Source organism: Cherax quadricarinatus, chromosome 19 (genome assembly GCF_038502225.1).
Source record: "Cherax quadricarinatus isolate ZL_2023a chromosome 19, ASM3850222v1, whole genome shotgun sequence".
NCBI classification, from domain to species: Eukaryota; Metazoa; Arthropoda; class Malacostraca; order Decapoda; family Parastacidae; genus Cherax; species Cherax quadricarinatus.
Window position 1 is genome coordinate 41239364 of NC_091310.1, and position 14066 is coordinate 41253429.

The 14066-nt window shown below is 35.7% G+C and overlaps 1 protein-coding gene across 1 annotated transcript; it reads left to right on the plus strand.

Moving 5' to 3' along the window:
• The first annotated feature begins 202 nt into the window (after nucleotides 1-202).
• On the plus strand, nucleotides 203-13547 carry PCNA (Proliferating cell nuclear antigen). Its single transcript, XM_053776148.2, has 5 exons — nucleotides 203-574; nucleotides 9241-9406; nucleotides 11850-12005; nucleotides 12975-13103; nucleotides 13276-13547. Exons 1-5 carry the CDS (start codon nucleotides 354-356, stop codon nucleotides 13384-13386), a joined length of 783 nt encoding a protein of 260 aa, XP_053632123.1. The 5' UTR covers nucleotides 203-353; the 3' UTR covers nucleotides 13387-13547.
• The last annotated feature ends 519 nt before the right edge of the window (nucleotides 13548-14066 follow it).

Below are 14066 nucleotides of genomic sequence, written 5' to 3' on the forward strand. Positions count from 1 at the left end.
AGAATAAAGTTGAATTATTCACCCTATTTTAATAAAGCGCATGAGTTAATATTTTGTAAAAGTTTTAGAATATTTATTGTTGTAAATAACACTGGAAATACTTTAAGCGTACTATTTTTTTTGCTGTTGCGTTTAATCTTATAGGTTTTCATACATTGAGTGTGGAGAGCCAATCAGCGTGCGAGGCAGGAGGCTCCACCAATGACAGTCCTTCCCGCAAATTCTGATTGTTGAACCATTGTATAACGCGCGAAAACATAGAGGCAGGTGGTAACGTGTTGGGGTGACGTAGGAAAGCTGCACGCGGAAGTATTTTCCTCTGTTCGTCGTTTTAATAGCTGAAATCCACCGAAATGTTTGAGGCTCGTCTTGTCCAAGGAAGTTTGCTGAAGAAGGTGCTGGATGCTATCAAGGAGCTGCTGAATGAAGCGTCATGGGACTGTGCAGACTCTGGTATCCAACTTCAGGCCATGGATAACTCTCATGTGTCCCTGGTCTCTGTCAACCTACGGGCTGAGGGCTTTGACAAATACAGATGCGACAGAAACCTTATAATGGGCATGGATCTTACCAGGTGTGTGATGTGGGTTTGTTTACACAAGCTGAATAGTGGGTGGGATGGTTTTGAGACCCTAATAAACTTTTTTCTTTATCCCTCCGGGATAAAGAAAAAAAAAAAGATACCCAAAGAAAGTCATTCCGTCATCTTGGGCTGTCTGTCGTATTCCTATTGTGGTGCTTTAATTTGGTTCCTCAGGATGCCACCCACAATAGAAATAAGTCAATGACTATTTTTGGGGGGAGGGTTATCCTAGGTGAACAGACACAGCAGGTGTAAGATGACCGTGTCACCCGTGCCTGGGATTGAACTTTGGACACAGTATGTGAACTGAGTATGCTGTCAGTTGAGCCACTTTGTCTTGCATTAAATATGCTTAATAAATCCAGTGTGGTTGAATTTATCTCAAGGAAGATATAAACTAGATTACACCCTATTTTCAGGGTGGGGGGGCAAAGAAAATTAAGGCTTTATCTAATAGGTATAAAATGTCTTCACTGTGCACGTCTTAATAAACTAGGCTACACTGCTCCCAGCCTAGTACATGTCCAAAATTATTTGCGTGTTATTATATCTAGTATACCCATGCAAAATTGTGATTGAAGTGGTTGTTCATCTTGTGCCAAACCAGTTTGTGTGCAGCATTCATTACTCAGTTTTAAGGCAGTCAGTGGCTACACAATGTGTCATGTCCTTTTTTCTTATGTATAGTTCATCTGGTGAGGCCCAAATTTTATAAATAACAAAAATCAGGCAGCAGGTTTAGTGACTTGTTAAAACAAAAATAAGAGTTAATAAAAATAAGAGTTCTCACTGTGTGAGAACTCTGCCAGTAGGAATGCATCAGACTTCTGGCCAGTCGTCTACTTTGGTAAAGGTGGTGACTGTTACATGCATTTTTTACGTCACTTTTGGGCGCTACTTTAGTATGCAGTCTACCAGCTCATTTACACTTTAGTGTGTAGTTAGGTTAGATTAACCTAACCTAACTGCACGCTAAAGTGTAAATGAGCTGGTAGACCGCACACTAAAGTAGCACCCACTCTTGTCTGTCCACAGTTTTAGTCATTTTTTTATATACCTTTTCATGGGTGTATATTTAAGTGTTTGTAGTATAATCTTTGTAGGGAAGTTTCATTCTCGCCCTTCCAGGGAGGTGCATTAATGCCAGTGCAGGGCCCTTGATTCAAGGAATTAAACCTGCCCCCTCCTTCAGATTGAACCAGATTCTCCCATTTCCTTGGTGTAATAGAGAGCCCAATGGGATTAACTCTTCCCATTTATTATAATTGGTCACCCAATACTATGGCAATATTAGTTATTTATCTTGTAAATTGTTAATTTTGGAGATATCAGCCAGTGTGGTATATCAATTTTAGGAGAGCTCTTATTAAAAGCAAATTGGAATTGGCCAATGAACTGTAGGTGCTCAGTCATGCAATACTTATTTTGCATCTCAAAATATTTTTTATTTCTGCAAGTACATGTGCAGGGTATCCAGGCCTAGCAGACAACAATGACATACTACTGTATAGAAAGCTGCTTGTTATGCAGAGCATTTCGAGCAAATTAGGTCGGTTTTGTCCCAGGATGCGACCCACACCAGTTGACTAACACCCAGGTACCCCCATTTTACTGATAGGTGAACATAGACAACTGGTGTAAGGAAACACACCCTATGTTTCAACCCTTGCCAGGAATTAAACCCAGACCCTCAGCATGTGAAGTGAGAGCTCTTGCCACCAGGCCATGGGGCATGACATGTTGCTTAACAAATATTTTGCATGTACAGGCATATCAAAGGTAAAATACTACTGGATTTTTTATTTAAATGGATAAGCGAGTCAAGAGCATATTGAAATAGCTAAAGAGGCCATGAAGAAATTATTACAAGATGTTGACAAAAAGGGCTGTAGGACCACATGAGATAGCACCATGGGTTTTAAAAGAATGTTTGCGAGATCGAGTTATCCACTTTAGAAAATTTAAGATTTCACTTCAGGAAGGAAAATGACACAATGTTGAAATGGTTCTTAGGTGGAGAATAAATGAATGATAAGTCACTGAGACGATTATACTGGTGTGTTGAGAATAAAGGTGGTAGGAAGCCCAGTCTGCAGTCTTATGTCCTGTCTGTCTGAGGGTACGTGTCTGACTGACTCCCCTTCACCACGGGGCAACATAGCCGGTTTAACTCTGCTGACCTGACAGTTTATTTATTTATTTATTTCCAATTTGTGCACACATACAGAGGTACAAAAAAAATACAGATAAGAGCAGTATGCCAAAGCCACTTATACTATGCATAGCATTACGGGCTGGCTTAAAATTAACTTAAGATTAACTAAGCAATGATTATTATTATTATTATAATCAAAAAGAAGCGCTAAGCCACAAGGACTATACAGCGCTGCTACTAAGCAATGATGAAATCAGTGATAAAACATTAATGTAAACAGATAACTATAAAGCACAAGTGAGTATTACAAAGACAGGTCATATGGTTGCATTCAGTTAGGTAGTGATTCTGTTAGGTAGTGTATTTAAAAAATAATAAAGTTAGATTGGGTTTTAGGTTTAACATTTATGTGATATAATTGTGAGAAACATTTAAGATATACAATTTATAATGTTCAGTTATTCAGTATTTATTTGGTTTTGGGTGAGTAAGTAATCTTTGAGAAGAGACTTGAATTTATAAACAGGTTGTGTTTCTTTTATATTTACAGGTAATGAATTCCAGATTTTAGGGCCTTTTATGTGCATTGAGTTTTTGCATAGTGTGAGATGGACACGAGGAACATCAAAGAGTGATCTGTGCCTTGTGTTATGGTCATGTGTTCTGTTGAGGTTGGCAAGGAGATGTTTGAGGGGAGGGTTAATATCAGAGTTAAGTGTTCTATGTATGTAATAGGTGCAGTAATAAGTATGGATGTTTTGTATGGTGAGTAGGTTTAGTGTATTGAATATTGGTGGAGTGTGCTGCCTGTAGTGAGAATTTATCATTCTAACTGCAGCCTTTTGTTGGGTAATTAGTGGTCTGAGATGGTTAATTGTTGTTGAGCCCCATGCACAAATTCCATAGGTGAGATAGGGGTAAATAAGAGAGTGATATAGGGCCAGGAGGGCTGACTGTGGAACATAGTACCGTATCTTCGATAGTATGCCTACAGTCTTGGAAATTTTCTTAGAAATTTGATGTATATGTGTATGAAATTTGAGTCTATTATCAAGGTGGATTCCTAAGAATTTTCCCTCTGTTAGTTTTGTGATAGGTGATCCATTTATCATTATGTTAAGAGGGACATCTGTAGCTCTGTTACCAAACTGAATAAAGTAGGTTTTGTCAATGTTTAGTGTAAGTTTGTTAGTCCTCATCCAGGTAGATATTTTCTGTAATTCGGTATTTACAGTATTGGCTAGCGTGACTGGGCTCGGGTGAGAGAAGACGTATGTAGTGTCATCTGCAAATAGTGTGGGTTTGAGTAATTGCGAAGCATTTGGAAGGTCATTTATGTATAGGAGAAAGAGAAGAGGGCCAAGGACACTTCCCTGTGGGACACCAACTGTAATTGGTTGTGCAGAAGAGTTTGCCCCATTTGCGTACACATATTGGCTTCTGTTGCTGAGGTAAGACTTGAGGTAGTTGAGGGAGTGCCCTCTTATACCATAGTGTGACAATTTTACGTGGAGCAAGTCATGGTCAACTGTATCAAAAGCTTTACGTAAGTCAATGAAGATCCCCAGTGGGACTTCTTTTTTCTCTATTGCAGTGTATATATGTTCTAGCATGTGTATAATAGCATCAATAGTATTTTTATTAGGCCTGAATCCAAATTGGCAGGGGTTGAGTATGTTTTGGGAGATAAGGTAGGAGTAGATTCGTTTATGAATTAATTTTTCGAAGATTTTTGAGAGAGGGTGTAAGTTGGATATTGGCCTATAGTTATTCAACTCTGTTTGGTCTCCTCCTTTGTGGATCGGGGTGACCCTTGCTATTTTGAGTACTGTAGGGAAGGTGGAGGATTCAATGGATTTGTTAAAGAGTGTTGCAATGATTGGTGATAGCACTTGTGACACTTTTTTGTATATAAGGGGTGGTAAGGTATTTAAATCTCCTGCCTTGTTTTTTAGTGCGTTGATAATAAGGGAGACTTCGTATGGGTTAGTCGGAGCTAGGAACAGTGTGTTCGGGTAGTTGCCGGTGAGGTAGTCATTTGGTGGGGTATCTGAGCTTGGGATTTTATTGGCAAGGTTTTGTCCTATAGTGGAGAAGAAATCATTGAGTCTGTTTGCTGTTTCTGTTGGTGGGAGTTGGGGTTCATCTGTTTTTGCTAATTTTATTTCGCTATTTCGTGATATCTTTTTTGTTCCCAGAATTTCTGATAGGGTTTTCCAGGTCTTTTTTATATCACCTTGTAAATTGGATAATCTGTTCTCATAATACAATTTTTTTGCCCTTCTTATCAGGCTTTGGAATATAATGGCAAAATTGTGAACTTATTCTACTTTAGCACCTAAGAATAGCACCTTGATTATTTTAACAATTGTGAATATATAAACTAGGATAGTTATATAAAGCTAAAATAAAGGAGAAAACATATAAGGGACTAAAATTAAGTAATGGTAAGCAAAGTTAAATGGGCAGATGGTAGGAATTATAATATAAACTTATAATATAAAAATACAATTTGAAATGGTACTTGCAATTGCACTAGTCTGGTATAGGTTGTTGACAAGATCAAGATTATACCTAGATTTAAATTGACAAAATAAAATTCACAATTAAAGTACCAAAAGAATAATAGTAAAAAAATAACAATGGTAATGTCTTGATTATAATATGATAGTAAGAGGGTAGACAGGTACACAGGTACAAGGGATAATATAAAGGTTGGGGTTGAATATAAAAACTTGAAAATTTGGCTACAAAATGTTATGAGAAGTATAAAATAATGTTTAATGTACAAAATTAAAATTGACTGGTAGTAAATATGGTGTTTAATAAAATTTTAGTAAGTAATAATGATTACAAAAAAGTGAAAAAGTAATGTTTATTTCATTCAATATTGCACTGGTAGTTATACTTGAGGTTATATGGCAGTACAAGGTAATTAAGAGTAATCTAGGATAGTAAATGTGGTATTAAAACAGGTAAAGGTAATTAGACAAGTAATGGTTATTAAATGTCAAAATTGTTAAGAGTAAATTGAAATTTTAGTAAAAATGATATTTATTAATTTTAGTAAGTAATATCAATTGATAGTATTTAAAAAAAAATATGAGGTAGTAATATGGACAGAGAAAGTATCAATTCAGCTAATGTTTAAGCGAACAATAGTAAATAACAAAATCACATAAGGTGACCTATGCTTACTAGTAAAATCACAAAATGAGGTAGTTGATTATTTAATTACTAAGAGATTGTACAATGAAATTTGAACAATAATGGAGCAAAACGTACACTACACTACGTAGGCTTTTTAGTTGGACATTGTTTAGTTATTCTCTGTAAGATTGGTATCCCTGAGAAATCGTGATAGATCATTCTCGTTCGTGATTGTGTACAGTTGACCTACATTTGTTTTCCTAACTAGAATTTTCCCATCCCGTGTGAAGCATTGGTGTATTGTGTCATTATTCTCTCGCTTAAGTTTTCTGACTCTATACAGGAGGTTTTGACGTTTTTTGGTAAGACACTCGTTTATATAGACCTCTTTCTTTACTTTAATAGATGCAATAATTAAGTCTTTTTTTCTGTCGTGTGAGTGGAATCTAAGCATAACACTTTTTCTACCATGGGATGCTAGTAACCTGGCTTCTTTTATTTCTGACTCTGGTACAATAACACTTGTTTGGTCCTTTATGATCTGCAGAGTAATTTCTTTACTGTTTGTTTGGTTCATATCACTGGGAAAAAGTGGACTGTTAACTATTACTGCGTCCGATAGTTTATCTTGTTCAGTTTTATCTTCTTGGAGAGCAAAGTAGTCACTGAACTGGTTATCTAAGTTGCTCTTCCATTCTTTTACTGCTTCTTCAACCTTTGTATTAAGAGATATTATTTGTTGGGTATGGCTATCTATGACTGTCTGGATGGTCTTGTCACAGTTAGTCGTTCCTGGTGTTGAAAACTTTTGTTCAAGACTGAGGATTTTGTTTTCGAGTTGTCATCCTGGTGTCTTGTTTTGCTAGCGTCTCTCGAAGATTCATATTTTCAATAACTAAGTTGGAGATGCATGACTTTAGGGTATCTGGATCGTTGGTCATACCTGAGAGACTACTTGGTAGGTTGAATCCGGGGAAGAGAGGGGAGGATGGGCTGGCGGCAGCCATGTTTGTTGTTGTTGTTGTGGTGTGGCCTTGAGTGGGGTGGTTGCTGGGCCGGCGTCCTCCTGACTACACTTGTTGAATAGTTGATTTTTCGGTGTTTTCTTGCTGGCCTTGGTGCTGTTTCCTCTTAGATTGCGCCTCATAATACTACAGGAATTGTTGTAGTTAAGAAGAAGTTGTAGTATACAAAGCTTAGGGTTACGTTGTTCGGCTGGCAGCGGGGTGTTGCTTACGGTTAGTTTGCAGTCTTCCTTTGATCTCTATTTTTTCGATTTGTAGGTTTCACTGTTGGTAATCTTTGGTCATTCTGGGTGCTACGTTGGGTAGTGCAGTTTTGCTTGTAACTAGGTCATCATAGGAGCATTGGTAGCTCTGGTAGTTGGAGAAAAGTACGGAGCTTGGAAGTCGCTGCTGCCGCTGCCGCTGCCTGGTTTCACAGTATTTGAAGTCTGTGGCATCATGGCTAACATGTGAAATATGTTGACAATAAAAGTGACATGGAAGACCCTTTAAAACTAGACTGGTTTCATTCAAAGTCATTAGTGGTGAAAACACTTGCAGAGGAATAACCTAGTGACAAATGAACTCCAGGCAATTGGTCTGGAAGTTCCTGTATATCTCTAGGCAGTTAAGCTATTATGATAGTCATACATTCAGGAAAAATGGATGGGCAGATTGTATTTATTTAGAATAAAAGTTTTGGGTAACGTTCCATACGATACTAATTTTGAAACTTCAAAACAGATGAGAGGAATTTGAGAAACGAACAGTTAAGAGGAAAAATGTCATCATAAGATGTCACAAATGAGTACCACAAGGATCTCTACTTTGCCTCAATACTATTTTTAATTTGTATAAGTGTCTTTACACACTGACCGACTCCCACTGAGGTGGGGTGACTTGAAAAAGAAACAATTTCAGCTATTCAGTTTCTATCTTCCCAGAAGTTTGCTGGCATCACAGCTTGGATAACTTTCTGAACAACATTATCTCCACCCCTCCAGAGTGCAGTCACTGAGTTTTTCCACTTCCAGGAATAGTCCATCTAACTGGACGTGTAAGAATAAATACAGTGGCACCCCGAGTTTCGAACTGCTCCCAGCTCAACCAGTTATGTATGTAAGTGTATTTTTGGGGGTCTGAAATGGACTAATCTAATTTATATTATTCATTATGGGAATAAATTCGCTCAGCAACGGCACTCAAACAGCCCTCTGGAAAGAAGGTTCGAAACTCGGGGTACCACTGTAATTACTAATGCTTGTAGATGCAAAACTATTAGGTATGGTAAATAATAGTGTTAATCATTACAAGAGTAATATCAACTGATAAAATTTTGAAAGTGTCTGAGCAGGACCTAAGAATTAACAAAAAATTGTCTCTAGATCATATAAACAAAATGGCTTGATAACTTTTATATGAAGAGGTAAATGTGTAGCAGAGTTGTTGCCCACACCTAAAAAAAAAAATGGATCATTTAGAAATAGTCCAAAGATCTACGAAGTGGTTGAATTAAAAAGTAAGTTATGAAGAGCTGAAAGTACTAATGATAACCATGCAGGCTGATAGGAGGAAGAGATGACAACCACATAACAGGTCATAAAAGGACAAATATTGAGAGTTTTCTCCTATCCACAACAGGAATAACTAGTTATGGTTGTAAATTGAGAAAAAATGGAGATTCAAGGATACTAGAATAATTCTCTTGGTGTGATAGACCACTGTAATGAATTAAAAGGATGTAGTAAGTGCTACAACCATTTGGAAATTTTAAAATCTGCTGTGAACAAATTACATGTATTAAAGCAAGATGCATCACAAGCATAGCTGCTCCTGTAGTTACTAATTGGTAAGTATGTGAACTACCAGTCTAGCAGGGCCAAACCAACTCCTGAACTTTTCTTTTTTATTTATCAAATAAACCTTGTATAGTAATTAACTTGCTCTGCATCACCATTGTCAGTAAAATGTTTGTGGTTAACTGGTTTCTATTCATGTGGCTCACTTTGAAAAATTTAATGCCCCTGCTATACATTGTAATAAAAAAGTGGCAACATTGCTTAACTTTTCTATTTTGTTGTATTTGCATGCAGTGTTAATATGCTTAGAACTATCAAATTTTGTAGTAACTATTATTAAATTTTTATGACTTAGCCTGTAATCTTTATTTTACTAGTTATACATCCTGATTTTTGTGTGGAACTAGGTAAAGATTTTGCATATACCTGTACCATGTACTGGTACTTTGACCATTTTGTGACCTGCATTGCTTTTGCCCCAATGACATGTGATGAGAAGTGGTGGTAATTGTGCTGTTTTAAGGTTTATTTAACTACTTTTTATTTCAGTATGTCAAAAATTTTGAAGTGTGCTGCTAATGATGACATCATCACCATGAAAGCACAAGACAATGCAGACACTGTTACCTTCATATTTGAGTCACCCAGTCAGGAAAAGGTGTCTGACTATGAAATGAAACTTATGAATCTTGATCAAGATCACTTAGGCATTCCAGTGAGTATTGTACAACTTGCTTTTTCTCCTTTTTTATATATATATATATATATATATATATATATATATATATATATATATAAATATATATGTAAAATATTTATTTATTTTTATTTATTTATTTTTATTTATTTATTTATTTATTTATTTATTTATTTATTTATTTATTTATTTATTTATTTTTATTTATTTATTTTTATTTATTTATTTATTTATTTTTATTTATTTATTTATTTTTATTTATTTATTTATTTTTATTTATTTTTATTTATTTTTATTTATTTTTATTTATTTATTTATTTTTATTTATTTTTATTTATTTTTATTTATTTTTATTTATTTAAACTTGTGTATACAGGATTTGCACATAAATCTTTTTCATGTCCAGATTGTTAATTAAATGTTGGATGTATCTGCTTAACCTGTCATCCCAGAAATGACCATATGGATTTAATGCTTAAATGATTATACTGGGTTATTGTTCATTATCTTCCCAAAAGGAGAAAACTCTTGAATGATAAAATTTGTGAATAGTCACGTGCATGTGTCCCTCGTACATTATTTTAATTAAGCAAAAAATTTATTTTACTTAAAACTTAAGATCTAGTGATGTACAGCACATTGTTAGGGAGTACTGTACAAAAATTACTGTATCTTTGTAACAATATCCAGGTAAACTTCAGTGTGTGACTAAACTTTCAAAACCCAATGTTGCCTTTTTTGTCTGATATGACTGTGTTCTGTTTGGTGTTAACCCCTAAACTCTGGTATACCCATGAGAAATATTAGTGAAAGAGTACATTTTTATGAATTAAGATAAAAATGAGTGGAATCTGATAAGTAAAAGCTTAAGATTTTAGTGTGTTGATGTTAGCAAAAAAAATGATCACTCGTTAGCAACAGCAGCATAAATGCACTAACAATTTTTTTAAAATTTATTGATGCCAAATTATTATTTTGTTTTAATTGCTTTTAATGTTTAACATCATGTACATTGGCTTCAGTACTCTCAAATAGTATTGTTGCTGCTTCTGCTGTATGCACTAGGGGCATCAGATTCTAATGGTGGTATGCATAGCTCTTTTTTCTTGATAGTATTTTGAAAGTGGAACTATTATAGTTAGTGCTTTCACTGCTATTTTTTTTTCTTGCTGATGTCCTCCACTTTGCCTTTTATATACCTTTGATGGGTTTTCCTACTTGAAGCCTTGCCCTGGACCAGGCTTGCCTGGTCAACCATGCTGTTGTTACTGGCAATCTGCTGACCCACATGTCCATCACAAGCTGGTTCACATTTGGAGGTTTTTTTAATGTCCTGAATGATTTTGTTCCCTTTGTGCTTCTGTCTGGTACAACAGCTTCAGTTGTTTCTATCTTTGTAATTTCTCTGCTTAGATAATCTTTCCTTTGTTGACAAATATGTTTTAAATCAGTACGGTAACCCTTTTCCTAATATACATTTTCTATGCTCTTTTTATTTGGGTTTCTCATTTTCTCAATGGTACATATTGCAGACTTTGTATGCTTCTATATTCAGCTTTTCCATTCCTTCTTTTTCTGTATGTCTGATAGGTTCTTGCTGAAAGATGGTTCTTGTTCTCTTAACCCTTAAACTGTCCTAACATAGATCTACGTTCACGTGCATAGCACTCCGACCTTTATTTTCCCCATTTGAAAGTGTAAAAAAACATAGATCTACATTCGGAGCGCTATGCACATGAATGTAGATCTGTGTTTGCAAGTCTTGTATGCCCAGAGTCCTTTCTCTGCTGCTATATCTTCATTTGTTAGTCTTGCTTCTTCAAGTGCATTAAAAGCAATCCAAATTAGTTTATTCACATCCCCATCTCATTTGCTTTTAAATGTTGATTTTGTCCAGCTCTTAATATGCTCCAGTAAAATAAAATTTTGCCTGGGTCCTTAGCTATTCTGGTTTTGGTTAATTAGCCATTTAAGATTTCTTAGCATGTTCTGCAGTCTAGGCCCTTCGAGTCCATGGGAAATTGGGCTTTCTCTTTATCTCATGGGTTTTTACAGGGTTAGGTTAAGAGTGCCTACCTTAATTTACAGGCATAGCCGTTACTTACATCAGCTCATTTACAAGCCTTTTTGTTGTGAGACTTGCAAATAGAAAATAGGATGAAATTGGAGCCATCTGTGTGCCAGTAATTTCATTTGATTAGACTTTATCATCAGTGTCATTATGCTGTTTGAACGTGTTCCAGACTTCATCCTAGGAATAAACTATAGTATCTTGGATGAATGGTGTTCATGAGAAGGGTACCACCAGAGTGTAGCTGCCGTTTGCTGCCCGTCTTGTGTAGAAGCTCCGTTCTTGCTGACCACAAAGTGGAGCCAAATGTGGCAACTTACAATGTGATAATTTTTTTTTATTACTCTTCTAAATTTACTTGGGAGACATTAATAGATTGGCTTTTTACAGGAAACTGATTACGCATGTGTGATCAAACTTCCTTCAGGAGAATTTGCTCGCATCTGCAGGGATCTCAGTAATTTTGGTGAAAGTATTGTAATTGCTTGTTCAAAAGAAGGTGTAAAGTTTTCTGCTGCTGGTGACATTGGCACTGGAAACATCAAGGTAAGTAGGCTTCTTTCATCTCATGTTTTAGCTTTAGTTGACATGCATATCTGGTGAATTAAAATGGTCTAGGAGTGTTCATGTTTTCATGAAATTTTAGCAACCTAGTTTTACCAAATTTCATGGCAAAGTACTGTTCCTTTATTCTGTCTATTGTGTAAGGTTGGCCTGACTAGTTTAATATTGAATTTAGTTATGTATAGGCTGGTTTTGGCAATCTTGAAGGGAAAAAAATCTGATTTAGAAAAATAATTTTTAGTTTAAAAATGGTGTCTTGAAACTTGTATTAATAGCTCAGTTTAGATCCTTATTCTGGCTAAACTCCTAAAAAGCTAAATTATTAGTGGGGGGGGGGGGGATTGGAAAATATTGCTGTTCTGTTAAAACTGTCTACCATATCTTAACAGATTGTTCTGTTTATCAGCATGCACATGGGATTCACCTCTGATACCTACACCACCTCAATACTAACTGACCTCACTTAGTCCCTCCTTTGTTGGTGACATTTTAGAACTAGCTAACCTACTGCATCCACTATGATTTATATTTTACTTTCACTAACCCCTTACCCCTCACTCACAACCATGCATTTCTATTTCCACATATCCACCTGTATTGTATGACTGATTTGGAATTAGTACTTAAGTTGGTAATGTATTTTTGTTTATTGTGGAAATCTTGTTCCATTTTCATTTTTCTTTGGATTAATTATCACATTTATTTAATATTAATGGAGTACAGCATGGATATGTAGTCTAGTTTTGTGAAAGAGTAAGGTTGATTTTTTTTGAGATATTGCTGATTTTGGTTTTTGAAGTTGGGATATCTGGTAATCAAATTAATGCCTTGTGTAACTCAGATGTATACAAAAATGGTATTAGTAGCACAAAATAGATGCTCTTAAATTATTAGATTGAATTTTGTATTGATTATATAGAAATGGTCATTTGTATTACTTTTTATCCTCAGCTTGCACAAACGTCAAGTGTTGACAAGGAGGAAGAAGCTGTCATTATTGAAATGCAGGAGCCTGTCACTTTAACCTTTGCTTGTCGTTATCTCAACATGTTCACAAAGGCCACTCCACTATCACCTCAAGTATAACTTTGTTTTCTTTTATCATGTATATTCATAAACATGTTAAATAATGATATATGTTTGTAATATATATATTTTTTGGTGTGTATATGGCTGATCATATTGTGCTGAAGTGGCATTCATGAAGGTTTACATTAATCTCTATTGTGTTTTAACAAGATTTTCTTCACAGGTTTCACTTTCAATGTCACCGGATGTCCCTTTAGTTGTTGAGTATTCTATTGGCGACATTGGCCAGATACAATACTTCTTGGCTCCCAAGATTGATGACCAAGACACGTAGATTCCAGAGTTTCCACATAGCAATCAGGAATCATTCTTGAGTTTAACAATTCTGTTATATTAGACAATATTAGTATATTTTTCCAATATATTTTAAATAGTATAAGGCTTTTACCTTTTGATTAATTAAAGTCTTAATCATAAATACAGTTACTACTTACATTTGTGTATTATTTTCAACTGGATGCACTAAAGTATCGGTACGGTGGATATTTGCTAATTTTGATAATATCTGTATATGTCTGTGTACAAAATGGGAGTTGACAGTTAGCTTTTGCTGATGATACTGTGCTTATGGGAGATTCTAAAGAAAAGTTGCAAAGGTTAGAGAAGTTTGGGAGGGTGTGTAAAGGTAAAAAGTTGAGAGTGAACATAGATAATAGTAAGGTGATGAGGGTATCTAATGATTTAGATAAAGAAAAATTGGATATCACATGGGAGAGGGAGTGTGGAAGAAAATGTTTTCATATACTTGGGAGTTGAACCTCTTCAAGGGGGGGCTCCTTAGCGTGGTGAAGAGGCTCTTGGTCTGAGGAATTAGACCTGTTGGTCTCCTTCCTCAGACCAAACCCAATTACCCTCCAATCCCCCCTTCCCTATCCCATCCTCCCCTTTTTCCTTTCCTCCTCCTCCCCACCCCTCCCTTTTGCCCTTCCTCTTTTTGGCCTTTGGGATTTTTCC